The 27,944-nt window shown below is 39.3% G+C and overlaps 1 protein-coding gene across 8 annotated transcripts in view; it reads left to right on the top strand.

Moving 5' to 3' along the window:
- LOC144309649 (outer dynein arm-docking complex subunit 2-like) overlaps positions 1 to 27,944 on the top strand; it is a 101,494-nt gene that overhangs the window by 8,288 nt on the left and 65,262 nt on the right. For 3 of the 8 annotated variants that reach the window (XM_077890741.1, XM_077890739.1, XM_077890747.1), the window contains 3 exons: positions 1,231 to 1,358; positions 2,454 to 2,607; positions 24,554 to 24,814. In XM_077890741.1, the coding sequence (XP_077746867.1) occupies positions 24,591 to 24,814 (224 nt within the window). In that variant the 5' untranslated portion in view covers positions 1,231 to 1,358; positions 2,454 to 2,607; positions 24,554 to 24,590. Of the gene's footprint in view, positions 1 to 1,230; positions 1,359 to 2,453; positions 2,608 to 20,505; positions 20,587 to 24,553; positions 24,815 to 27,944 lie in introns of those variants that run through there. The other 5 variants (XM_077890744.1, XM_077890743.1, XM_077890740.1 and 2 more) reach the window with 4 other exon arrangements.

Below are 27,944 nucleotides of genomic sequence, written 5' to 3'. Positions count from 1 at the left end.
GTATGTCGTCTTTGGGAAAACGTCTATTCAGATCCTCTGTCCATTTTTTAATATTGAATTGTTTGTTTCTTGTTGATATTGAGCTATATGAATTTCTGTATATATTTTGGCTGTTAACCCCTTATTGGATAGAATTGGCAGTTCTTCTTCCTTCTATTCGGTAGATTGCCTTTTTTGTTGTTGATGATTTCCTTTGCTGTGCAGAAGCTTTTTAGTTTTATGTTATCTCATTAATTTATTTTTGTTTTTTGATGCCACTGCCTTTGGAATCATAAGATCCAAAAAGGAAAAAAAAAATCTCCAAGAGTGATGTCAGAGAGCTTACGACCCATGTTTTCTTCTAGGAGTTTAATGATTTCAGGATTTTCATTCCAGTCTTTAATCCATTTTGAGTTAATTTCTTTGTATGGTGTGAGATGATGGCCCAGTTTCAGTCTTTTATATGTAGGTGTCTAGGTTTCCCAGCACCATTTATTGAAGAGATTGTCTTTCTCCGTTGTATATTCTTGCCTCTTTTCTTGTAAAGTAATTGGCCTTATATGCCTGGGTTTATTTCGGGGCTCTCTTTTCTGTCCCACGAATCTGTGTGTGTGTTTTTATGCCAATACCATACATTTTGATTACTTTAGTTGTTAGATACTACAGCTTGAATTCAAGGAGTGTAATGTCTCAGACTTGTCCTTTCTCAAGATTTGCTTTGGCTGCTTGGGATCTTTTGTGGTTCTATACAAATCTTACGATTGTTGTATTTCTGTGAAAAATGCCACTAGAATTTCAATAGAGATTGCCTTGACTCTGTAGATTGCTCTGGTCAGTATGGACATTTTTGCAATATTCTTCATGAGCATGGAATATCTTTCCACTTATTAGTGTCATTGTCTCTCCTCAGTGTCCTATAGTTTTCAGAGTATAGATCATTCACCTCCTTGGTTAAATTTATTCTTGGGTATTTTTTCATGCAATTTTAAATGGGATTTGTTTTCTTAGTCTCTCTTCCTGATAGTTTGTTGTTGGTGTACACAAGTGTGACAGAATTGTGTATATCAGTTTTGTACCTGCAACTTTACTGAATTTATTTAGAAATAAGGTTAGAACTAATGTTCTAACAGTCTTTTTTTTCCACAGAGTCGTTAGGGTTTTCTGTGTATAAAATTGTATCATCTACAAACAGTGATGGTTTTACTTCTTCCTTTACAATTTGGTTCCAATTTCTTTCTTTTTCCTTCCTAGCTGCTGTGGCCAAGACTTCCAATACTGTGTTAGCATCCTCGCCTTGTTCCTGATGTTAAGCAGGAAGCTTTTCCCTGTTGAGCATGATGCTAGCTGTGCACTGGTCATACGTGGCCTTACATTTTGAGGTACATTTGGTCTATACCCACTTTGTTGAGTTTTTCTGGGGTTTAATCCTGGTCTTTCATTGGGAACATGTTTATCTGTTTCCTCATGTTGCCTGACTTTGTATGTATGTATGTCTTTGTGTTAGGTGAAACAGCTATCTCTTCTAGTCCTGAAGGTGTGGCTGTGTGTGGGTGAACATTTTTGTTTATAGTAGCCTTGCTTCAGTGTTTGGTTGTCTCTCATACTGTTTCCCCAATTATTCTAGACCTGTGGGGCTCACAAACACAATCCACCCTGGCCCCAGAGTCTCATATTCAGTAGGCATCCCCTGTGTGGGTTGCATGTACCTGCTGGCTTGGAGGCCTCTGGCAGTGGGAGTGTAACTAGAGGTCAGGGCACTGGCCTCCTGCTTCTGGCAGGGCCGTGGCAGCAGTATGGAGGGGGAAGGAGGTACTAGAAGGTTATGGGAATGCAAAAATAGCTCCTGCCAGCATTGGCAGTAGCAAGGTAGAGAAAGCGTAAATATGGCACCCTCCGGTATCTTTTGTCTTTGGAGGGAATCTGAGTGGGCTTTTGCCCTTCTGGTAGATGCTTTAAGATTAGCAAATGGAACCCCTTCACATCTGGTCTAGGCTCCTTTCAAACTGGTGCTTTTGTACTGGGTCCTGAGGCAAATGAGTCTGATTGTGAGCCCTGTAAAAGCAGAGCCTGCACTCAGTACAGCCCTAGGAGTCTCCTGGACGGAAGCTCCACTGGTTTCCAAAGCCAGGTGCTTTGGGGGCTGTCTGTCTGGTGCATCTCCCATGGGTCATGGTGCCTGATGAGTAGTACAGATTCCCTCCCTCAGGGAGGGGTTCTGTATTTGTGCAACCCCTCCTCCATAGGTCGTTGCATGGGGGGAGGTGAGGTTTTCGGCAAAAATACAACTACATCTGTCTCTCCTCCCTGTCTGTTTAATTCTTCGTTGTGGAGTAGCTGTCCTGCTCAGAGATAATTGTTTTATATGTAGCTGTAGATATATTGTGTCTGTTGAGGGAAAGGATTTCAGAAGTTTTTATGTGACTATCTTGAATGATCTCCCTGTTTGCCTGTGTTCTTTTTTTTTTTTTTTTTAGATTTTATTTATTTAGTCGTGAGAGAGGCAGACACACAGGCAGAGGGAGAAGCAGGCTCCAAGCAGGGAGCCCAACAAGGGACTTGATCCCAGGACCTCGACCCAGGCCACCTGCGTCTTCTTGAATGGCATTTTTAGTAAGCAAAGAATGCTAGGTAGGCTCTTGTTATCTATCTGTGTATCTATCTCTCTATCTATCTATCTATCATCTATCTATTTATATTTCAGTATAGTGAAAGATGATGAAATGATTATTCCTAAAATTTCTAGTTAGAGGTCAGCTGTCAGGATCTCTGATTTGAAGTAATCTTTCAAAGCATGTTTTTTTCCTCTGGCTCTTTTAAAGACTTCAATACATACATAACTTTTTTTCTTTTAAATAAGTTCTGTTTACTTCTTTTAAAAATGTTCGGCCCAAGTGTGGCAGGATACAAAATCAATGCCCAGAATTCAGTGGCATTTCTGTACACTAACAATGAGACTGAAGAAAGAGAAATTACAGAGTCAATCCCTTTTACAATTGCACCCAAAAGCATAAGATGCCTAGGAATAAACCTAACCAAATAGGTAAAGGATGTATACCCTAAAAACTACAGAACACTTCTGAAAGAAAGTGAGGAAGACACAAAGTGATGGAAAAATACTCCATGCTCAAGGATTGGAAGAATTAATATTGTGAAAATGTCAGTGATCACCCAAGGCAATTTACACGTTTATTTTTATTTATTTTTTAATTTTTATTTACTTATGATAGTCACAGAGAGAGAGAGAGAGAGGCAAAGACACAGGCAGAGGGAGAAGCAGGCTCCATGCACCGGGAGCCCGATCCCGGGTCTCCAGGATCACGCCCTGGGCCAAAGGCAGGTGCTAAACCGCTGCGCCACCCAGGGATCCCAATTTACACGTTTAATACAATCCCTATCAAAATGCCATGGACTTCTTCAGAGAGTTGGAACAAATTATTATAAGATTTGTGTGCGGGATCCCTGGGTGGCGCAGCGGTTTGGCGCCTATCTTTGGCCCAGGGCGCGATCCTGGAGACCCGGGATCGAATCCCACATCGGGCTCCCGAGGCATGGAGCCTGCTCCTCCCTCTGCCTGTGTCTCCGCCTCTCTCTCTCTCTCTCTCTCTGTGACTATCATAAATAATAAATAAAAAAATTAAAAAAAAAAAAAAGATTTGTGTGGAATCTGAAAAAACCCCAAATAGCCAGGGGAATCTTAAAAAAGAAAACCATAGCCATGGGCATCACAATGCCAGATTTCAGGTTGTACTACAAAGCCGTGGTCATCAAGACAGTGTGGTACTGGCACAAAAACAGACACATAGATCAATGGAACAGAAATGAGAATCCAGAAGTGGACCCTCAACTTTATGGTCAACTAATATTTGACAAAGGAGGAAAGACTATCCACTGGAAAAAAGACAGTCTCTTCAGTAAATGGTGCTGGAAAATTGGACATCCACATGCAGAAGAATGAAACTAGACCACTCTCTTGCACCATATACAAAGATAAAATGATGAAAGATCTAAATGTGAAAGAAGAATCCATCAAAATCCTAGAGGAAAACATAGGCAACTCCCTTTTCGAACTTGGCCACAGTAACTTCTTGCAAGATACATCCATGAAGGCAAGAGAAACAAAAGCAAAAATGAACTATGGGGACTTCATCAAGGTAAGAAGCTTTTGCACAGCAAAAGATACAGTCAACAAAACTAAAAGACAACTACAGAATGGCAGAAGATATTGGCAAATGACTTCTCAGTTAAAGGCCTAGTATCCAAGATCTGTAAAGAACTTCTTAAACTCAACAGCAAAGAAACAAACAATCCAATCAAGATACGGGCAAAAGACATGAACAGAAATCTCACAGAGGAAGACACAGACATGGCCAAGAAGCACATGAGAAAATGCTCCGCATCACTGGCCATCAGAGAAATACAAATCAAAACCACAATGAGATACCACCTCACACCAGTGAGAATGGGGAAGATTAACAAGGCAGGAAACCACAAAAGTTGGAGAGGATGCGGAGAAAAGGGAACCCTCTTGCACTGTTGGTAGGAATGTGCAATGGTGCAGCCACCCTGGAAAACTGTGTGGAGGTTCCTCAAAGAGTTAAAAATAGACCTGCCCTAGGACCCAGCAATTGCACTGCTAGGGATTTATCCCAAAGATACAAATGCAATGAAACGCCAGGACACTTGCACCTCGATGTTTCTAGCAGCGGTGTCCACAATAGCTAAACTGTGGAAGGAGCCTCGGTGTCCATCGAAAGATGAATGGGTAAAGAAGATGTGGTTTATGTATACAATGGAATATTACTCAGCCATTAGAAATGACCAATACCCATCATTTGTTTCGACGTGGATGGACCTGGAGGGTATTATGCTGTGTGAAATAAGTCCATTGGAGAAGGACAAACATTTTATGGTCTCATTCATTTGGGGAATATAAAAAATAATGAAAGGGATTAAAGGGGAAAGAAAAAATGAGTGGGAAATATCAGAAAGGGAGACAGAACATGACAGACTCCTAACTCTGGGAAACGAACTAGGGGTAGTTGAAGGGGAGGTGGGTGGCAGGTGGGGGTAACTGGGTGGCGGGCACTGATGGGGGCACTTACTTGATGGGATGAGCACTGAGTGTTATTCTGTATGGTGGCAAATTGAGCACCAATAAAAAATAAATTTATTAAAAAAAAAAGAAAAAAAATGTTTGGCCAACATTCAAATTGTTTATACCATAGGCTCATCTTAAGAAACCTGGTTAACCTTTATTTCCAACATCAAAAGCATGAAGTTCCATTCTTAAAGCAGTAGATTTGAAAGAAGAAAGGTTTTGACTATATCACTGCAATATTGCCACTTGCAGAAGCCCTTTGAAGTAACTAGAATGGACTTTATTGGCCTTGCCAATGTCCTACAAATGTTTTGTTTTCATATTTCATTTAAAACATGAATTATTTTTCCCTTTTGATGTTGAGTGTATTTCATCATGGAAAATCAGCATCTTCAACTTGCTCTTTTTTCTTCAAATGGCTTCCAAAATGAGGTATACTCTGGAGTTTTGAATGGATCATGTTTTTATTTTTACAGTTCTCTTCCATAGCAAATCAAGCTCATTAGGTATGTGGCTGACCGCAAGCTGTTCTGTGTGAACAGAAAGCAGCGTGTGATTTGGCATTTGGATACAACTTTTGTTGGGGGGAGATCAGTACATAGAGCTTCATTCTTAAATTAAACCAGGACACTTGTTCTTGTCCTTGTTACTGCTCCTCAAGTATTTATGAATGAAGCAAAAAGTCGTCTTCATGTAATAATGGGTTTTCATTTTTATTTCATTTTTATTTAATTTTTAAGATTTTATTTATTCATGAGACACACACACAGCGAGAGAGAGGCAGAGACACAGGCAGAGGGTGAAGCAGACTCCAAGCAGGGAGCCAGATGTCGGACTCGATCCCCGGTCCCCAGGATCAGGCCCTGGACCGAAGCTGGCGCTAAACTGCAGAGCCACCCGGGCTGCCCTGGATTTTTCATTTTTAAACAGGAAAATCACTTAGTGGCATTTCTCACAGTAGCTCTTAGAGGTGGGCTTTCACTTCTGTTCTATTAATAGTTTTCTTGTAAGGTAAATATCTGCTAGCATACTTACTACATGTTAGCCAGTGACTCTGCTACATTGCGTACTCTTGCTATTACAAAAAGCCCAACCGTCATTTCTCCTTTTGTTGAGTTTTTCAAATGAATGGCTTTATTTATTACAGTGGGTAATAGCAGTAGACTTTCCTGCAGTGACTGTACTGTACTGTATGTATTCAATAAATACTGTTAATTGGTGACAGAAATTTATACACAAAAGAAGCAGGTGAATCAGACTAGACCAGATCTAGAGGGAGATACAGAAGCAAATTCTCTATTTGTTACCCTGTCGTCTGTTAGATTTAATATATTATTCTGAGTGAAGTAAGTCAGTCGGAGAGGGACAAACATCATATGGTCTCATTCATTCGGGGAATATAAAAACTAGTGAAAGGGATTCAAGGGGACAGGAAAGAAAATGAGTGGGAAATATCAGTGAGGGTGACAGCACATAAGAGACACCTAACTCTGGGAAACGAACAAGGGGTGGTGGAAGGGGAGGTCGGCCGGGGTTGGGGTGACAGGGTGACTGGCACTGAGGGGGGCACTTGACGGGATGAGCATCGGGTGTTGTAGTATATGTTGGCCAATCGAAGCCCAATAACAAATATACAAAAAATAAGGGAAAAAGAATTAAAAATAGATAAAAATAAACTTCATTTAAAAAGGTTTAATATATCATCTTATTGTGATTATTATCTTAGTCTTTACAGAAATGCCATGTAAACAAGTTGCTGAATATGTTGTGTCTCATGGCATTGTACAGAACTTTGTATGTGCAACAGTCCTCTCATACAGGAATTCTGCCAATAATTTTCATTCATTATGTAGTTTTTGTCTTTCATTTTGAGACTCATTGTATAATCTTAATGGCAGTGGTGTGATTTCTCTTTTAGCTGTAAGGAGTACAATGTTTCATAATGTACATGTAGTTGGCTTTTATTTTTCAGTTTTTCTTTAAGGTAAGATACATGTATAAAATTTGCCATTTTTACCATGTTAACGTACAATGTAATGGCATTAGGTATATTCAGAATGTCGTGCAAACGTCCCCACTCTCTATTTCCAAAACCTTCTCATCACTCTACACAGAAACTCTGTGGCTGTTAAGCGCTACCTTCCCTTGTTGCCCACCCCCAGCTCCGGCAACCACCATTCTACGCTTTGTCTCTATATTTTAACTGTTTTACATAGTTCACATAAGTGGAACTATACAGTACTTGCCCTTTTGTAACTATACCACTCCATGCAATGCTTTCAAGGTTTGTCCATGTTGTAGCATGTATCAGAATCTCCTTCTCTTTCATGGTTGAATGACATTGCACTATGTGTATACACTGCATGTTGTTTGTCCATTTGTCTGTTGATGGACACTTGCATGTGTCCACCTTTTGGCTATTGTGAATGGTGCTGCAATGGACATTGCTGTACAACTATCTGTTTTGAGTCCCGATTGCGGTTCTTTTGGGTAGACACTTAGCAGCTGAAATGCCTGCTTATATAGTAATTCTGTTTAGGCTTGTGAGAAGGAACCATCAAAGTGTTTTCCGTGGAGTCTGCACCATTTTACATTCCTACCAGCATTATATGAGGGTTCCAATTTCTCCATATCCTCATCACTACCTGTTACACTGAGTAATTTTTGATTATAGCCATTCTCGTGGGCATGAAGTGGTAGTTCATTGTGGTTTTGATTTGCATTTCCCTAATGACTAATGATGTTGAGCATGTTTTCAGGTAGTCTTTGGCGATCTGATTGCCTTTTTGTTGTTGAGTTTGGCATTTTTTATATATTTTAGATATTAAACCCTTATCATATTTTCGCCTTGCAAATATTTTTTCCCCTTGTGTAGGCTATCATTTCACTTGTCTGATAGTATCCTTTGTACAAAAGTTCTAATTTCTATAAAGATCAGTGTCCATTTTATCTTGTGCTGCTTATGCTCTTGGTAGCATATCTAAGAATCTCTTTGCAAACCCAAGGTTATGAGGATTTACCCCTTGATTTAAAATTTGAGCTAATTTTTTGTGTATGGTGTGAGATAGGGATCTAAGAATCTACATTCTTGTGCATGTAGGAATCCAGTTGTCCTGTATAGTCTATTTTGTTTTCATCTCTATTTTTAGTGGCTATCAGTTTTTATCCTAGAAAGCGTTAGTTTGTGCTTTCTCTGGAAACAGTTTATTGGCAAAAGGTCGATGTCCTTAATTTAAAAATTATTGGAGAAATTTGGTGGCTTCATGACACTTTATAACGGAATTTCTTAAATGACAAAGCCCTGGAGGTGGGGGAAATTAGCTCTCAGGATAAAGAAAACCTAATTCTTATTATTGTACTTTGTATTCTGACACTGTTTGGGTGGCTTATTATTTTTTTTGGTTGTTTTTGTGAAATAAATGCATTTTCAGTTCCACTTCTGGCATAGCTAGATTCACTCTCAGTGAAGGTCGGAACCCTGTTAGCTTTCTCTGTTGATGTTGTTATTCTGTGGTCCATTTATCTAGTAATAATACATAGTAGGAAAAGGCCAGTTACAATTAATCTGCATTAAACAGGTACGAAAAGAGCAAGAAAATGGTGGGGGAAGTGAACAGAACTTTATGTAGGAACAGGAAATATAAAATGTGACCACATTTGAAATGTAATTAAGAATATTGTAGGTTACAGTTGTAACTGCTAATTCTTAGCATGGATGCATTGTATCCTGCTGAATTTTCCTTTGTTGGCATAATATTGCTGCCAACATTTTATAATAGCACTTTGACTTTTCCAGTTAAAAGGGCAGTTTAACAAAAATATTTGAAGACTTTAGTTTCTCCAGTAGTATTTGGTTTTTGTTCATTTTTAAAGTTCGGTATTCAGATTGTTCCCTTTCAAAGTGGGGAGTTTTGTCAGATATGTTACATTTTTCTCAGTTGCTGACTAGCAGACCTCTTTCAGAGGCTTGTTTACCACCAGCATCACTTCGTCATCATTTTCATCAGCCCTGTGAAGTCCTGTATTTTTGCAGTCATGTTAATGGCATCCAAGGTAAAAACTAATGACAGCATAGAGGGCATGTATTAGGTGGGAAGAAATGTTTAAATGAGGGCTGGTATGAACATTGTCAGTTTATTGGTGAATATCATAATGTCTATATTCCTGTAACCTTGGATTGTTTGGGAATTAGATCCTAAATATTCAGAAGATAGGAACCTCTATGTTTATATTAGTATTTTCTTTATTTTCCCAACATTTGTTAGAGAGAGAGAGAGAGAGGAGAGGGGTAGAAGGAGGAGAGAGAATCTCAAGCAGATTCCACACTGAGTCCAGAGCCCAACATGGGGCTCAATCTCATGACCCAAAGACCATGACCTGAGCCAAGATCAAGAGTTGGATGCTTAATCAAGTCAGCCACCCAGACACCTCTGTATTGCTATATTCAATGACTAGGCTTTTATGAACTAATTTGAAGTCTTTTACCTATCTTAGTTAATTGAATATATGACTTGAGATAATTATAGTTGTATAGTAGAAATTTTCCAAACACAATGGTGATAAGCAATGCTGCGATATTATTATAGCTAAAATTGGTAGAGATTCCAGTGTTCACACATTCATTCTTCATTCAGCGAATATTTACGGAGCCACCTACTGTGGCAAGCCCTGTGCTAAGACAGTTGGAATTCAGCAGTGAGTGACATAGATAAATGTCTTTGCCCCCTTGTGGCTGGTATTTGACTAGGAAAGACTGAACCATAGACAAGACAAATGATGTATCCATCACAGGTTGTGATAAGCACCAAGAAACCTCAAGTGGCTGAGGGGCTGTGTGGAGATTTTAGGAAGGGAGACCAGGGGACCCCACTAAGATGCCATTTGGGGAAAGGCCTGTGTGAGCAGGCCTCTAATTTTTCTAATTTTCTCTAATTTTGAGTGGCATCCATGTGCACAGAGTGTGTCTTTGTCCTTCCTTGTGTGTGGGCCTGTCTTCTCCCAAGAATGTGTGAATAGGGAGTGACTGACTCTTGGCTTCCTTTTTTTTTTTTTTTTTTTTTCCTGGCTTCCATATGGTATCTCCTCTTTTCTGTCCCTGCACACCTTGGCGGTTTTTTGTTTGTTTTTGTGTTTCAGACTTTTCAGTCACATTCTTTTTTTTAATAAATTTATTTTTTATTGGTGTTCAATTTGCCAACATATAGAATAACACCCAGTGCTCATCCCATCAAGTGCCCCCCTCAGTGCCCGTCACCCAGTCACCCCCCCCCCACCTCTACTTCCACCACCCCTAGTTCGTTTCCCAGAGTTAGGAGTCTCTCATGGTCTGTCTCCCTTTCTGATATTTCCCACTCATTTTTTTCTCCTTTCCCCTTTATTCCCTTTCACTATTTTTTATATTCCCCAAATGAATGAGACCATATAATGTTTGTCCTTCTCCAATTGACTTATTTCACACAGCATAATACCCTCCAGTTCCATCCACATCGAAGCAAATGGTGGGTATTGGTCATTTCTAATGGCTGAGTAATATTCCATTGTATACATAAACCACATCTTCTTTATCCATTCATCTGTCAATGGACACCGAGGCTCCTTCCACAGTTTGGCTATTGTGGACATTGCTGCTAGAAACATCGGGGTGCAGGTGTCCCGGCGTTTCATTGCATCTGTATCTTTGGGGTAAATCCCCAGCAGTGCAATTGCTGGGTCGTAGGGCAGGTCTATTTTTAACTGTTTGAGGAACCTCCACACCATTTTCCAGAGTGGCTGCACCAGTTCACATTCCCACCAACAGTGTAAGAGGGTTCCCCTTTCTCCACATCCTCTCCAACATTTGTTGTTTCCTATCTTGTTAATGTTCCCCATTCTCACTGGTGTCAGGTGGTATCTCATTGTGGTTTTGATTCGTATTTCCCTGATGGCAAGTGATGCAGAGCATTTTCTCATGTGCATGTTGGCCATGTCTAGGTCTTCCTCTGTAAAATTTCTGTTCATGTCTTTTGCCCATTTCATGATTGGATTGTTTGTTTCTTTGATGTTGAGTTTAATAAGTTCTTTATAGATCTTGGAAACTAGCCCTTTATCTGATACGTCATTTGCAAATATCTTCTCCCATTCTGTAGGTTGTCTTTGAGTTTTGTTGACTGTATCCTTTGCTGTGCAAAAGCTTCTTATCTTGATGAAGTCCCAATAGTTCATTTTTGCTTTTGTTTCTCTTGCCTTCGTGGATGTATCTTGCAAGAAGTTACGTGGCCAAGTTCAAAAAGAGTGTTGCCTGTGTTCTTCTCTAAGATTTTGATGGAATCTTGTCTCACATTTAGATCTTTCATCCATTTTGAGTTTATCTTTGTGTATGGTGCAAGAGAGTGGTCTAGTTTCATTCTCAGTCACATTCTTCTAATCCTAAAATTTCTTCACCTAAATTAACCATAAAGTAAGTTTTCTCTCTATCACGTTGTATCTTTCCAGAGTGTGTGAGTATAAGACAGCGTGTCTGTGAATCCACTCAGAGCCTTTGCAGAATTCTGCGAAACACTCTTATGTAAACATTTCCCATGGTTTTGAACAATGACTGGCATGGTACTTGTCTTGGCAACTTAATTTTTGTTCCATCTTCACAGGAAACTTTGGAAATGGTAACTTTTTCCCCTTTCCATTCATTTGTTTCACTCTGGAAATGAAAATAATCCATTTCAGAGTGGTGATATGCAAATTACAGATTGACAAAGTGTGGTCAGTAGATTCCAGGAACTAATATTAATGACGTTGAAGTATTGACATAGTTGGAGAAGCTAGCTTTAAAAGATATATGGCAATGAAATACTGTTAAAAGTACCCTTGGGTTATAATAGACTCCAAGTCTGAGAACAGATTCCCTTTTAGTTAATACAGTATTCACTGGGATCCCTGGGTGGCGCAGCGGTTTGGCGCCTGCCTTTGGCCCAGGGCGCGATCCTGGAGACCCGGGATCGAATCCCACATCAGGCTCCCGGTGCATGGAGCCTGCTTCTCCCTCTGCCTATGTCTCTGCCTCTCTCTCTCTCTCTCTCTCTCTCTGTGACTATCATAAATAAATAAAAATTTAAAAAAAAAATACCGTATTCACTATTTTCTGTATAAGAATAGGTTCTTTAAGGGACTTACTCCCTTTTATTTTCACCTTTGGAAACCATTGTCGTTGATGAGTATGTTATGAACATCCCCTCATATGGCAGAAAGTGAGAATTTCCTTTAAGCGTGTAAAGACAGACCACCATGGATGAAAACCTAACTTAGTAGAAAGTTGTTTATATTATCCATGGCCAGTGCTTTTGAATTGCATGTTTTCTTTCATCACTATGTGTGATAGCTTTAAAAAAACATGTATATAAATATGCATTAACAATCACTGTGTGTGACATTTAGTTTACCTCTTTAGTGCTGTCTCTAGTTAGAAAATAACAATTAACTTTGATATTATAAATAATATTTAACAAACAACTGATTTTTAGAAAGCTTGTATTTTTTATAGCCATGTATTAGGGCCTGAGAAACAGACAAAACTAGACGATTTGCAGATTTCTGTGTTGTCAAGTGAATAAACACATGAAATCATGTTTATAAATACCCAGATTCCTTGCAGATGTTTTTAGTGGACTCTATTTTTAGGCACTACTGGGTTGAACCACACAATATTAATTAGTACCTAGTAAATAGTAATATAAATACTTAGACTAAATGATTCCTATTATTTACAAAGTATACCATTGATTTTTGCAAATGGCTGGTATGTCAGGATGGGTTAGGTTGTGCTTTGGCAGCAAACAATTCCAAGAATAAATGTTCATTTCTGGCTCATGCTCTCTGTCCATTGCACACTGGTGGGGTGCTCAGCTCCATGTCCTCTCTGTCAGGATTGTGCTGGTGGAGGTGCCATTCCCTTGAACATTGGACAGCTTGGGAAAGAGATGTAAGATTCTCTTAAACGCGTCTTCCCGGGAGGGACAAACCTGATGCTTTCTTTTTATGGGTCAGGGCAAGTCATAAGACCCAAACTTACTTCAAGGAGGTGGGGAAGTGCCGTTCTCTTCCCAGGTGCCTGGAAGAGGAGAAGGCACAGAAATATTGTGGGGTTGCACCACTGTTTAACCACAGTTCGAAAATTTTCCAAAGTAAATGAGTGTCATGAAATTTACTACATTATCTACTTTGGTGTAGCAGTTGGGTTGTCAGTTATAATTGATAGTGATGGTTAAAACCATTTACTGTACCCCTAATTTATAGTGTAATCCCCTGGTGTTAGTATCTCTTCCCAGAAAAGTGTGCATTTAACTACACCAATAATTTTTTCTTACAGATTTTATTTATTTGAGAGAGAGAGAGAGGGAGAGAGAGAGAAGGGAGCAAACGTGTGCACATGAGCATGAGCTGAGTAAGGGGCAGAGGGAGAAGCAGGGTCCTCGCTGAGCAGGGAGCCCGCACTGGGGCTCCATCTCTGGACCCTGAAATCGTGACCTGAGCAGAAGGCAGACACTGCACCAGCTGAGCCACCCAGGCGCCCCTAATTACAACGGTGATTTATGTTTGAGTCTTGAGTTCCAAGACTGCCACGCGTGCTCTACAATGCAGGCTGGCTTGTATTTGCAAATGCTGCTTAAATCAGTTTGCTTGTTGATAGAAATAAGCTTTCCTATCTCTTATAATAATCTCGGGATTATTGGGCCACTATCCTGGCTACTGTTAATTTTTTAAAAATATTTTATTTATTCATTCATGAGAGAGACATAGAGAGACAGAGACACAGGCAGAGGGAGAAGCAGGCTCCATGCAGGGAGCCCAATGTGGGACTCGATCCATTGTCCCCAGGATCACAACCTGGGCTGAAGACGGCGCTAAACTGCTGAGCCACCCGGGCTGCCCCTGGCTACTGTTTAATTTGTAGTAATTTCATTTCTTCCTTAGTCTGTCTTTGAGTGTCACACTCATGTTTTTAATTGTAAAGTGTGTAACATAGAATTTACCATAGTGGCCACTGTTAAGCATTCAGTTCAGTAGTATTAAGTATATTCATATTGTTGTGTAACAGATCTCCAGAACTTTTTTTTTAATATGGCAAAACTGAAACTCTGTACACATCAAACAACTCCCCGTTTCTCCTGCCCTCCTCACCCTTGGCAACCACCATTCTATTTTCTGTTTCTGTGAGTTTGGCTACTTTTGATACCTTATAAAAATACAGCTACACAGTTTTCTTTTTCTGACTGGCTTATTTCACTTAGTGTAATATTCTCAAGTTTCACTCATGTTATAGCATGTGACAGGATCTCCTCCTTTTTTTTAAGGTGAATGATATTCCATTGTTTGTGTGTGTCTGTGTGTGTGTATAAACCACATTTTGTTTATTCATCTGTTGATGGACATTTGATTTGCTTTAACCTCTTGGCTATTGTGAATAATGCTGCAATGAATGTGAATTTGCAAATATCTCTTTGAGCTCCTACTTTCAATTCTTTTGGGTATATAAGCCAAAGTGGAATTGTTCAGGGTCACATGGCAATTTCATTTTTAATTTTCGAGGAACTTTCATACTGTTTTCCATAGTGGCTGGACCACTGTAGATTCTCACCAACAGGGCACAAAGTTCCAGTTTCTTTACATTATTGCCAGCAGTTGTTATTTTTTGTGTTTTGTTTTGTTTTTAGATAGTGGCTATAAGGTGATACCTCTTTGTAATTTTATTTGTACTTTCTTTAATGATTAATGATATTGAACGTCTTTTCATGTGCTCATTGGAGAAATGTCTGTTCAAGTTCTTTGCTCATGTATTTTTGTTGAGTTGTAGGAGCTCTTTACATATTCTGGATATTAACCCCTTATCAGATATATGATATGCAAATATTTTCTTCCATTCTGTAGGTTGTCTTTTCACTCTGTTGATTGCTTACTTTATTTCCCAGAAGTTTTCAAAGATTTTATGTAGTCCTATTTATTTTTATTTGTTGCCTCTGCTTTTGGTTTCATATCCAAGAAATCATTCCCAAATTCAATGTCTTGAAGCTTACATGTGAGCAGGGAAACCTGTTTTCTTGTTAAGAGTTTTACAGGTCTTATTTCATGTTAATTTTTGTATACAGTATATGGTAAGGATCCAACATAACTCTTTTGCATGTGAATATTCAGTTTTGCCAACACCACTTGTTGAAGTGATTGTCCTTTCCCTATTGAGTAGTTCTGGCACCTTGGTTGAAGATCATTCATCCTGAGAGTGTTTTTTTATTTTTATTTTTATTTTTTTTATGATAGTCACACAGAGAGAGAGAGAGAGAGAGAAGCAGAGACACAGGCAGAGGGAGAAGCAGGCTCCATGCACCGGGAGCCCGACGTGGGATTCGATCCTGGGTCTCCAGGATCGCACCCTGGGCCAAAGGCAGGCACCAAACCACTGCGCCACCCAGGGATCCCCCTGAGAGTGTTTTTGAGATTATATGCCAGAGAGTATTTTTCCTGGGTTCTCTATTCTGTTTCGTTGGTCTGTATGTCTGTCTTTATGCCAGTCTATCTGTGTTTTGATTACTGAAGCTTCATAATATGATTTGATATCAGGAACTGTGAAGTCTCAAACTTTTTTCATCTTTTTCAATATTGTTTTGGGTTTTCAGAGTTTCTTGAGATCCCATTTTAGGGCAGTTTTTCTGTTTCTGCCAAAAATAGGATTTTTGATAAGAGTTATAATGAATCTGTTGATTGCTTTGGGTGCAATGGACATTTTAACAATTTTATTTGCATCTTTAATTTTTTTCAGCAGTGTTTTGCAGTTTTTCACTCTATGGGTCTTTTACTTTGTTAGTTGAGTTTATTCTTAAGTCTCTTATTCTTTTTGACACTTTTGTCAATGCGATTGTTTTCTTATTGTCCTTTTGTTTGTGGTTTGTGTTTGAAAACTCAGTTATTTTATTTTGTGGTGATTTTGTATCCTGCAAGTTTGCTGAATTTGTTTAGTAGTCTAATAATTTGGGTGTGTGTGTGTATGTGTAATCTTTTGGGCTTTGTGCATATAAGATCATGTAGTGTTACCTGTGAGCAGAGATAACTTCTTCTTTCCTAATTTATTTCTTGCCAAATTGCAAAGAAATTTTTACTTCTAGTGCTCTCTTGAATAGCGGTAGTGAGGGTGAACATCAATACTTTGTTCATCTTCGAGGAAAAGCTTTCAGTCTTTTAGCATGGAGTATGATGTTAGCTGTGAACTTTTTATATATGGCCTTTATATATTGAGATAGTTTCCTTCTATTGCTAGTTTATTGCTTTAATTGTGAAAGGTATTTAATTAGTCAAATGGATTGAGATGATCATGTGGTTTTGTTCTTCATTCAGATAACATGATATATCACATTTTGTATGATGAACCATCCTTACATCCGTAGGATAAATTCAACTTGGTAATGGTGTGTAATCCTTTAAATGTGCCATTCAACTCAGTTTGCTAGTATTTTAAAAGGATTTTAAAATTACTGTTCTTCAGGCATATTGGTCTATAGTTTTCTTGTAGTATCTTGTTTTGCTTTGCTATCAGAGGAATGTTGGCCTCAGAATGAGCTTGGAAGTATTCCTTGCTCTTCAAATTTGGGGAAGAATTTGATGAGTTTTGGTGTTAATTCTCTACATGGTTAGTAGAATGCTCTCATGAAGTCATGTGGCCCTGGGCTTTAATATGCTGGAGGTTTTTGATTACTGTTTCATATCCTTATTGGATATTGGTCTGTTCAGATTTTAAATTTAAGCCATTGACTTTGTAGGTTGTTTATTTCTAGGGATTTATCCATTCTACGTTATCAAACTTATTGGTGTATGGTTGTTAAGAGTCTATTATGGTCCTTTTAATTTCTGTGACATCAGTTGTTATGTCTCCTTTTTCATTTCTGATTTTAGTTATTTGAGTCATCTTTTATTCTTAGCCTAGCTAAGGGTTTATTAATTTTGTTGATTTTTTGAAAACAACTTTTGTTTCATTAATTTTTTCTGTTATATCTTTGCTCTAATAATTTCCTTTCTTTGCTAACATTGTTCTTTTTGTAGTTCCTTGAGTTATAAAGTTGGGTTACTGATTTTAGATTTCTCTCTCTCTCTCTTTTTTTTAAATGTAAGTGTTTATAGCTATAAACCTCACTCTTAGCACTGCTTTCGTTATATAAGATTTGATACATTGTGTTTTCATTTTTATTTGCCTGAAGATATTTTCTAATTTCCCTTGTGATTTATTCTTTGGCTCACTGGTTGTTTAAATCTGTGTTGCTTAATTTCCACATATTTGTGGATTTTTATTTTTCCTTCTGTTTTTCATTTCTGGTTTCATTCCATTGAGGTCAGAAAAGATACTTGGTGTGAGTTCAGACTTCTTAAATTTGTTAAGACTTGTTTTGTGGTCTAACATGTGGTCTGTCCTGGAAAATGTTCTGTGTGTGCTTGAGAAAAATGTGCATTTTCTTCTTGTTGCATAGAGTCCTCCATGTATGATTGTTTGGTGCATTTAGTCTACAGTATTGTTCAAGTCCTCTGTTATCTCATTGATTTTTGTTTGGTGGTTCTTTCTTTTGAATGAATGACATTGAAGTCTTCTCTTACTGTGTTGATGCCAGTGTTTGCTTCAAAAATTTAGGAGTTCTGATGTCAGGTGTTTACATATTTATAATTGTCAAAGCTTCTTGGTGAATTGACCCTTTTATCATTATATAATGTCCTATTTTGTGTTTTGTTAGTTTTTGACTTCATCTCTTTTGTCTATTAGTATGGCCACCCTGCTCTCTTTTGGTTAACATTTTCATGGGATATCTTTTTTCCATCTTTTCATTTTCAGCTTATGTGTATCATTAGATCTAAAGTTTGTATCTAGTAGACAGCATGTGGTTGGTCTTTTTTTTTTTTGTATGTTTTTTTATTGGAGTTTGATTTGCCTATATATATATATATATATATGGCATAACACCCAGTGCTCATGCCATCAAGTGCCCCCCTTAGTGCCTGTCACCCAGTAATCCCACCCTCCCGCCCAACCTGCCTTTCTACCACCCCTTGTTCGTTTCCCAGAGTTAGGTGTCTCCCATGTCCTGTACCCTCACTGATATTTCCCACTCATTTTCTCTCCTTTCCCCTTTATTCCCTTTCACTATTTTTTATATTCCCCAAATGAATGAGACTTGTTTTTTTAAATCCATTCAGCCACTCTGTCTTTTGATTAGGGAGTTTAATCCATTTACATTTAAAGTAATTACTGATAGCGACGCCTGGGTGGCTCAGCGGTTGAGCATCTGCCTTTGGCTCAGGGCATGATCCTGGAGTTCTGGGATCGAGTCCCACATTAGGCTTCCTGCGAGGAGTCTGCTTCTCCCTCTGCCTATGTCTCTGCCTCTCTGTGTCTCTCCTGAATAAATAAATAAAATCTTTAAGAAAAAGTAATTACTGATAAGGATGGTATTTTATTCCCATTTTCTTAATTGTTTTCTGTATGTCTTGTAAGTTTTTTGTCCCTCTTTTCTTTTACTACTGCCTTTTCTTTGTGTTTTAGTGAGTTTTTTTTGGACACATGCCCTTTTAATTACCTTTTGTGTATTTTCTACAGTTTTTTTTTTTTTTTGTGGTTTCTCTGGGTATTACATAAAATATCTTCATGATTTCAGTTTATTTTAACCTGATGGCTTTAGTTGCATACAAAAACTCTACTCCTTTATGTCTCTGTCCCTCCACCTTCCCTGCTTTGTTAGTGATGTCACAAATTGTGCCTTTTCATATTGTGTGTCTGTTAACATAGATTTATACTTTAATGCTTTTTCCTTTTAAATCCTATAAAAGAATGAAAAATGATTTATGCACCAACGTTAGGGTTCTGTTTTTGGCCTAAGTATTTACCTTTACTGGAGAGCTTTATATTTTCTATGGTTTTGTGTTGTCTAGGGTCCTTTGTTTCATCTCCAAGGGCAATCCTTTAGTATTTTTTGTGTGGCATGTCCAGTGGTGATTGACTCCATCAGCTTTTATCTGGCTGGGAAAGTCTTAATGTCTTCATCTTTATTTTTTTTATTTTATTATTTTTTTTATAGTTTTGCCTGTTTTTTTTTTATTTTATTTTAATTTTTTTTTTATTTATGATAGTCACAGAGAGAGAGAGAGAGAGAGAGAGAGAGAGAGAGGCAGAGACATAGGCCGAGGGAGAAGCAGGCTCCATGCACCGGGAACCCGATGTGGGATTCGATCCCGCGTCTCCAGGATCGCGCCCTGGGCCAAAGGCAGGCGCCAAACCGCTGCGCCACCCAGGGATCCCTGTCTTCATCTTTAAAGGATGACTTTATAGATACAGTATTCTTGGTAGTTCTTTTCTTTCAGCATATTGAATATACCATACTGCTGCCCTCTGACCTGCAAAATATCTGCAGAGACATTGGCTTTGAATCAACAGAGGTTCTCATTTACATGAGGAGTCCATTTTCTCATGCTACATTCAAGATTGCTTTTTTCCTGTAACTTTTCAGTTTACTATATGTGGTGCTGAAGTGAGCACAGCTTTTCAGTTTCATTATAATGTGTTTCAGTGTTGGTCTCTTTGCATTTACCCTAATTGGAGTTCATTCAGCTTCTTGAATTTATATATCCATTTTTTTGCCTCAAATTTGGAAAAATTTCAGCCACTATTTCTTTAAATAGGCTCTCTATCTCTTTCCTACTTTTCCTGGGTCTCCCATAATGCATAGATAGACTTTTTGTAGTGTCCTGTATAGCCCATAGACTCTCTTTACTTTCCATCATTCCTTTTTTTTTTTCCATTCCTGTGACTCAGTAATTTCACATGATGTTTTCTAGTTTGCTGATTCTTTCTTCTGCTTGATCAAATCTTTTTTTTTTTTTTTTTTTTGCTTGATCAAATCTGAAGTTGAATCTGTTTAGTGCATTTTTCAGTTTAATCATTGTATTCTTCAGCTACAAAGTTTATTTACCTTTTTTAAAAAGTGTTTTTGTGTCAATATTCTTATTTTGTTCATGCATTATTTCCCTGATTTCATTTAGGTATCTTTTGTGTTGTCTTTTAGCATCTTTAGTAGAGCATCTTTAGAATTATTATTTTAAATTACTTCTCAGGTAATTCATAGATCTTCATTTCTTAAGGGTTGGTTGTGGTGCTTTATTTTGCTCGTTTGATGGAACCATCTTTAACTGTTTTCCTTTGGGCCTTTTGATCTTTTGAGATTAGGGCATTTGAAAAGACAATGATCTCTTTTAGTGTGTTATTTTTTTTTTAAGTTTTTGTTTATTGATTCTTAAGAGACGGGAGGGGGGGAGACGGGGGGGCGGGGGGGGGCGGGGGCGGGGGGGGGGCGGGGGCGGGGGCGGGCTCGGGCCTCCCCTCCGCGGGGCGGCGACACTCCGCGCGGCGGGGCGTTGAGTGTTTACCGCGCGCCCTAGCAACTGGCGGGCGCGCGGCTGGCGGCGCGGGGCGCGGGGCGCTGGGCGCAGTGCGGACGCGGAGCGGGGCGCTGCAGGTGAGTGCGGCCGTTGGGCGCAGGGCGGCCGCCGGGGACTCGCCGCCGCCTCTCCGCGCCGGGCCCCGCCGCTCCCGCCCGCCCCGCGCAGGGGTCCTTGCAGCCTAACGCGGCGGGGTTCGAGCAATGGGGGCCTCTCTCGCCCGCTCCCCTCGTCTCCTCGGGCCGCGGCCCGCCCTGTCCCGGCCCTCTCCCTCCCCTCCCCTCCCCGCAGACCCCCTGCCCGGGCGCCTCCTGCTCCTCGGCTCCCGAGCCGAGCCCCTCTCCGCGGCTCAGGCGACTCCCGGCGCCTCCCCGTCCTCCTACCCTCCGCCCCTGCAGCTCGCCCTCCTTCCACCTACCGTCCTCCTCCCTGCGCCTTCCTGCCGGCGCCCCCTGCCCCCTCACCCCTACAGACTGAGCTCCGGCTCTAACTAACGCCTGTCGCCGTCTGCTCGGTGTTTTCACGCAGGCTTTAAGTGTACGTGGATTCAGGGCCCTGCACATGCCAGTTCTGAAATTCTGATTTTTCTGTAGCTTCATCATTCCCAGAATGGCACGTGTATGCGCCGACTCCCAATCTGTGTTACCAGCCACATTTCTAGATCTCAGCGTGGATGCTCACCTTCCCTTAGCTCTGTTTCTGCTCAAGCGTTACAGAAATTATTCACGGACGGGTTTCATTTTTTTTAATGCTACGGGAAGCTTGCAGCTAATCCTTAAAAAAGAAAAACAAGCTGTGTTACAGTGATTTGATTCGGACAGAAAATGAGTAGAATAATAGACAAAATGAATATAAATGATTTTCCATTTATGAGAACACGTGCACAGAAACTTTTCTCCATTTAATCATTAAACTTTTCAACAGTCGCACCTTAATTCAAAGATACTTACTACATATTCATGTGTATTCGTTGTAACTGTGGTTCTTAGGCCAAAAGGACTCCTGGATTGGCAGTGGGTAGAAACTGGGGAACAGCCTGTTTTGATTAAAAAAAAAAAAATTTAGTTTTGTATTTTTACCTGTTACACAGACCTTTTTTTTTTTTTTTTTTAACACCCCTGGGACTAGTGGAATAAATACGGTTCTCCTGCTAAATGAGGCTATTAGAAATGTCCTAGACTTAACATGAAAAGCTTTAGATTACACTGTTTTCTTTTTGTAATTTATTCACTTACGCCTACAAAGTACTTCTTTCTCTTTCTCTGTCCGTCTCTCTTTTTTTTAAAAAAAAGATGTTATTCATGAGAGACACAGAGAGAGGCAGGCTCCTCACAAGGAACTGGATGCAGGATTCGATTCCAGACCCAGGATCATGCCCTGAGCCAAAGGCAGACGCTCAACAGCTGAGCCGCCCAGGCTGTCCCTCTTTCTTTCTCTCTCTGCTCTCACTCTCATTTTTAAAGGCTTTTTCTACCTATCTTGTTCAAGATTTTGATACACTTTTCCCCCCTAATAATATTTTTTGCCTTCTGGGTTGTCCCAGACCCTCCTGAAATTTTCTTAGACCTCAAATCAAGCCTGTTCATTGTTGCAGCTCCTGCCTTTCCAGATTTAGAAAAACAATTTGAAGAGATACAAACGTGTTATTTTTGTATAGACATTTATCATGATGAAGACCTTTTTGCATTTCTTAGCTCTTTTTAAAGTGTCTTTCAGGAAGTTGCTGTATGGGGTGTTGACTGCTGCTACAGTCTTATATAATCTATGTATGTCCACATTTTCCTTTTAAAAAGTACAAGAAGGAAATGATACACATGTTGTAGTTTTATAAGACCACTGAAACAAGTGGTATGCTTAAGATTAAAAATAAATTGTGCACATAAGACTTTCTATATGTGATAAAGCTGTTTGCACTTATTCTTAGCTTGCACTTACTCTCTTAATACTGGCAAACTCAACAGTGTTACTGATGTAAGCATCAGTACAGGCTTACATGTTTGGAATCAAGCAATAGAAACAAACTACTAGAATACTAAAATAAATGCACACGAAAAAATCTGTACCCTAATTGTATATATTTTATAATTGTATGTATTTGTATATATAAGTATATACACAGATATAAAAATATATATACCTATTTATGTACACATATATCAGCCATTCTTAGCCCTGAGAACTATCATTTTTTATAACAAATATTTTGTAATGCCTTCTTTGCTACTCCAAAATCAAAATCCTAGGTAGTAATTCTACATGTGTGCATAGTTTAAATGTAGGATAGGATATCTTTAAATGTAGATAGGATATCTAGATCAGTGGCTCTCAGTGAGGCAGTACTCATAACTCAGAAGTATTATTAACCATATTTCATTATCAAAATGATATTGGCTACTTCCTGGGACCCCAGGATCATAGCCTGAGCCCAAAGGCAGACACTCAACCACTGAGCCACCCAGGTGCCCTGATGTCTGACATTCTTGGTCCTCATCACTAAATCCCAATGATGTCCCCTAACTGTAAAATAAAGGAAAATTAAAAGGTAAATAATTGCAATACAGTAATAGTATGTAAATGCTCAGGTACCACTACACTAGAATATGTAGTGAAGTAGTCAGGTGCTCCAGCCTTACATAGAATTATATACTGTGAATGCAGTAGCTCCAAATGCAGGCTGATGTAAACACATCATTGAAACTTAAATTGTGTGACCAGCATGGCCATCAATGGTGTGATTTTCCAAAATACTGAGCTCTTGGTAGACTTCCATATAAGACAGAATATATACAACCTTCCTTTGACTTACATGATAGTTGCAATCCTGGAAAATTCAGTGTATGTCAAAACTGTGGAAAAATTACTTTGTAAAGTGGAGTTAGATTCTTAGCGCAGGTATTACTTATCTGAAGTTTTTCGCCCACCAGATGCCTAAAGAGTGTAGTATAATTCTGTCTGGGGACTGTTGTGCACATTGCAGGACATCAGACATTATTTTTTAAGAGTTTATTTATTTATGAGAGACAGAGAGAGGCAGAGACGTAGGCAGAGAGAGAAGCAGGCTCCCTGTGGGGAGCCTGATGCGGGACTCAATCCCAGGACCCGCTCCTGGGACCCCAGGATCACACCCTGAGCCAAAGGCAGACTCAACCACTGAGCCACCCGGGTGCCCTGATGTCTGACATTCTTGGTCCTCATTACTAAATCCCAATGATGTCCCCTTCCTATCATTTTGATAATGAAATATCCTTAATAATATTTCTGAATTATGAGTATTGCCTCATTGAGAGCCACTGATCTAGATATCCTGTTACTAGATTTAGTGCAGTACAAAACCCAAAATCCCCAAGTCATTTCCGAAGGGTCCTGGTACTTCGGAGCTTTAGTAATAATGGGGGAAAGCTAATTCTATTCTATATTTAACTTTATCACCATTCTAATATTCTGGAAGGAAGCCTTTCATGATCCTATTAGTGAAAAATCAAACAAGTATAGACTATCAGGGAAAAAAAAGCCTTAAATGTTCACAGTGAGAACTTGCTTGCTAACTCGGCTTTTACTCAATGTTGCAGATAATGTTCTCTTTTTAAAGAAAGTCAGAATAACAGAGTTCAGTTTGACAGCATGGTTCTAAATTATGCACTGCCCAGCCCAGAAGAGCCTTTGGCTCCAGCAAACCTGTTGGACCAAAGGCCTTGATGCCATCTTCCCCCAGCTCTTCCTTCCACTGTTGGGAGTTTTCTGTTTCTGTTTTCTGCCCAGTTATTTGAGCTTTTCTTTCTGGGGCCCAGGGAAATGAGAAAGTTATTTGCTTAGGGCAAATAGATACTAGAAAATCCAAGTGCCTGTCAGTTTTACTTAGAGCTAGCCCAGTAAAAATGAATATTTCTGTTGCATTAAGGAGCAATTTGATGATGAAAAAAAATTGACCACTAAGATTAAGAAGCAGAATATGTGTTGGATGGCTTAAAGGCTTGAAAGTGAGAACGGTTCCAGGAAAAAGGTGATTGCCATCCTGTGTTTCTAACTCTTTCCACTCTGATGCAGGGTGTGTGGTGAGCTCAGATCTGAGCATTGACTGAGCATGGGGGTGGCTCTGACAAGGTCTGCACAGTGGACTGCTGCTGGATATGGGACCAGAACCCTGGAAATTACTCCACTGAATGAAGTGATATTGAAAGAAATTGTGATGTTTGTGGAGAGTTTTATCTACAAACATCCTCAAGAAGCAAAATATGTTTTTGTAGAACCACTTGAATGGAAAACAAACTTGGACCCCTCAGCATTTGAATCAGGATATATTGTCAGGTAAGCTGGTAAAGAGCTTCTAGAGTTTAATGTCTTTATTGTACATATTTTGATAAATGAGTTGTAGGTTTTGGGCAAGTAATTTAACATCTGTGAATCTCAGAAATATTCTGACCCAGGAATTGCAATCAGGAGGCACTCTGCTGAAATCTGGGAACATTCTGTTTAGCACAACAAAATTATGTATGTATGTATGTATGTATGTATGTATGTATGTATGTATTTATGAGAGAGAGAGAGAGAGAGAAGATGAGCAGGGGCAGGGGCAGAGGGAGAAGCAGACTCCTGGCTGGGTAGGGAGCCAGCCAGACACTGAGCTCTATCCCAGGACCCTGAGATCATGACTTGAGCCAAAGGCAGACCCTTAACCGACTGAGCCACCCAGGCACCCCTAATTATTTCTTTCTATCTATCTATCTATCTATCTATCATCTATCTATCTATCTATCTATCTATCTATCTATCTATCTATCTAGATGTTATTTATTCATGAGAGACACAGAGAGAGAGGCAGAGATACAGGCAGAGGGAGAAGCAGGCTCCCTACAGAGAGCCTGTTGTGAGACTCAATCCCAGGACCCTGGGATCATGACCTGAGCTGAAGGCAGATGCTCAACCACTGAGCCACCCCGGTGCCCTGGCACTCCTAATTTTTAAATTTTGATTTGAATTTCTTTTGATAGGGGATGCATTCTTGAGTTCACCACACTCCAACAATTGTTGTTGCTTTATGTTTGGGCTTTCCACTCATCTATACAACCCTACAGGTGTCAGTAGGCATTGGTTTTGTGACCTCTGCTATAGGCAAAATCCCTTCTGGTATTAAAATCTATTAATTCCTGGGGAGTGGTAAATTTCCCTCAATATATGGGAGAGGCTAATTAGCAATTAGCATTGTCCTCAAATGAGAACCTTCCAAATCTGAGATTTAAGAAAAACCTACCTCTACCTCAAACAGGGAGCTGTCAACTTAGCTCTAGAGAGCTTAGATAAAAAATATATATGTATTTATATAAATGTAATCATAATTATATAGGAGTAATTGACATTTGCATATGTAAATCTTTTTTGTTGTTTTGGTCAGCTTCAGTTTATTTTCCACTTTCAGGCATCGGGATCCTCTTTTCTGCCACCGTGTTCCTCCTTAATTTTGCATATGAACTTTTAAAGTGTGACATTATCAAAGACAGGTCACTAATCAGTCAAATCTTCTTATACATGCCTTTTCCACTTTTTCCCTTTGGGATTATTTGTGAGAATAAACTCTGAATTTCATTTTTAGTACTGAAAAACCTTTTTTGAACTGTATTTCAGGAGTGTTTGGTTCTGTTGTCATGCTCTACCTTCTCTCTGAATTTCCTGAAGCCTTTTTCTAAAATTGTATTTTATTTCTAACTCTGCCTATGGTCACTTCCTCCCAAAGTGCTTGTCATTATTCATTGCTCCCACTTAAGTTCAGTGTAGTGTCACATGTTGTTTTTTCTAACCTTTGAAAGATGAACTCATCTGCAAAACCATATAGTTCAAAAACATATGAACTACTTAGTACAGAGATGAATTTAAAGCAGATGTCATAAGAGTATCAAGAGCGTCATTGTATCTTACCTCTGTTTATTTTGTGTTCCAAGGACAAACATGACCACATCTGCAACCTACTTAGGTGGGCTGTTACACATACCTCAATCATATCACTGTTTCTCTTTCTTTATCCTTATCCAATTGCTTTTTGCTCTATTTCCATTCTTATACCTCTGCATACAGTCTTTTTTTTTTTTTTCATACAGTCTTTATGCATAGAGGTCCCTCTTAAGCAGGAAGTCTCAACATTTTGGCACATATATGTTTTGAACCAACTACCTCTTGATTGTCTTCCTTCTGTCAAATTTACTGGACACCTTTTCCTTGGGCCAGTTTTTCTATCCATTATTCTTATTTCTGACTTTTATTGGTGATATCTTTGACCTCGGAAGGGAAAAGAGGGTCTGAAAGTAGCATTTGTTGTAGTTGAAGGAAACCATGCCATTGTGGCTGGATGAAAACCAGGTGGGTACTGATAGTCCTGAAGAAGGCAAAGGATACAGCTGAGATTTTGGTAGTTATGGAAAATTCTAAATGTTTACACATCCAAGTCTTGACCACTCCCCTTGCTCTACCCCCACCCCCCCAAACCAAAGAACTGTCAGCAACCCATAGCCACTTGGTATGCTGTGTCCACCAACATAACAAAAGTGATATAGACCAGAGATGCCCTCAATGGCTGGAAGAACGTACCATTAAAAGAGTCCCGGCTACCTCATTCTTTGCCCTTTTGTACACATGCACTGTTCTTGCTTAGGCTGCTGGCCCTTAGGACACCTTTTATTCATTTATTTAAAGGGTGGAGGGTCAACTGCTGTCCTTTCAGATAGGATTCAGCTCTGTAAGTCCACATAAATATGGATACCTAAGTCATCATAAAGGCTTTGAGTTTGGAGCCTCTGGATGCATTTCTACCAAACCACAATATTATTGGATGTTTTAGGATATTTCTTCTTCCTCTTGGGACTATATGTTCTCTCAGCCTTTTGTTCCAAAACAAGTCAGTTTTATTTACATGGAAAGTCTGTTGAAGTAAGTAAGCTACCCTCTTTTGTTGATCTCTTTTATATTCGCACTTGAGGCCTCATTTCTCATTTGATGTTGCACATCTCCAAATGTACTCTTTGCAGCAGTCCTTAAAAAATTGATCAGCCTTCTTCTGAATTAGGCTAACAGACATCTGACATTGAAACTGATCTGCTCATCATGCACTGAAAAAAGGTTTTACATGTCGTCACCCATCTTCTTTTGTGCAGATCATTGTTGAGTAGATAGGCATGGCACTGTCCACATGTTAGATGACTTACTCTTTTCTTTTAGAATCATTTCCAATGTACAACCCTTCATTCTATAATAACACTGGTCATCGTCTTTCCATGTTCATTGTTTTGGGGAAAATAACTCCACTTTCATTCTAATGGAAATCATAGGTCTCCTTGTATTACCATTTTCAATTGCTTTTGTTCTTATCAGACAGAATGAGATAACTAATCTTTCTAAAACACTCCAGAATGAAACCCAAGTCCACTGTAAGCTAAGGACAAATGACACC

This window comes from Canis aureus, unplaced genomic scaffold, assembly GCF_053574225.1.
Source record: "Canis aureus isolate CA01 unplaced genomic scaffold, VMU_Caureus_v.1.0 ptg000132l_RagTag, whole genome shotgun sequence".
Classification (NCBI taxonomy): Eukaryota; Metazoa; Chordata; class Mammalia; order Carnivora; family Canidae; genus Canis; species Canis aureus.
The sequence above is the reverse complement of the archived record's forward strand: the minus strand, read 5'-3'. Positions and strand labels throughout refer to the sequence as shown.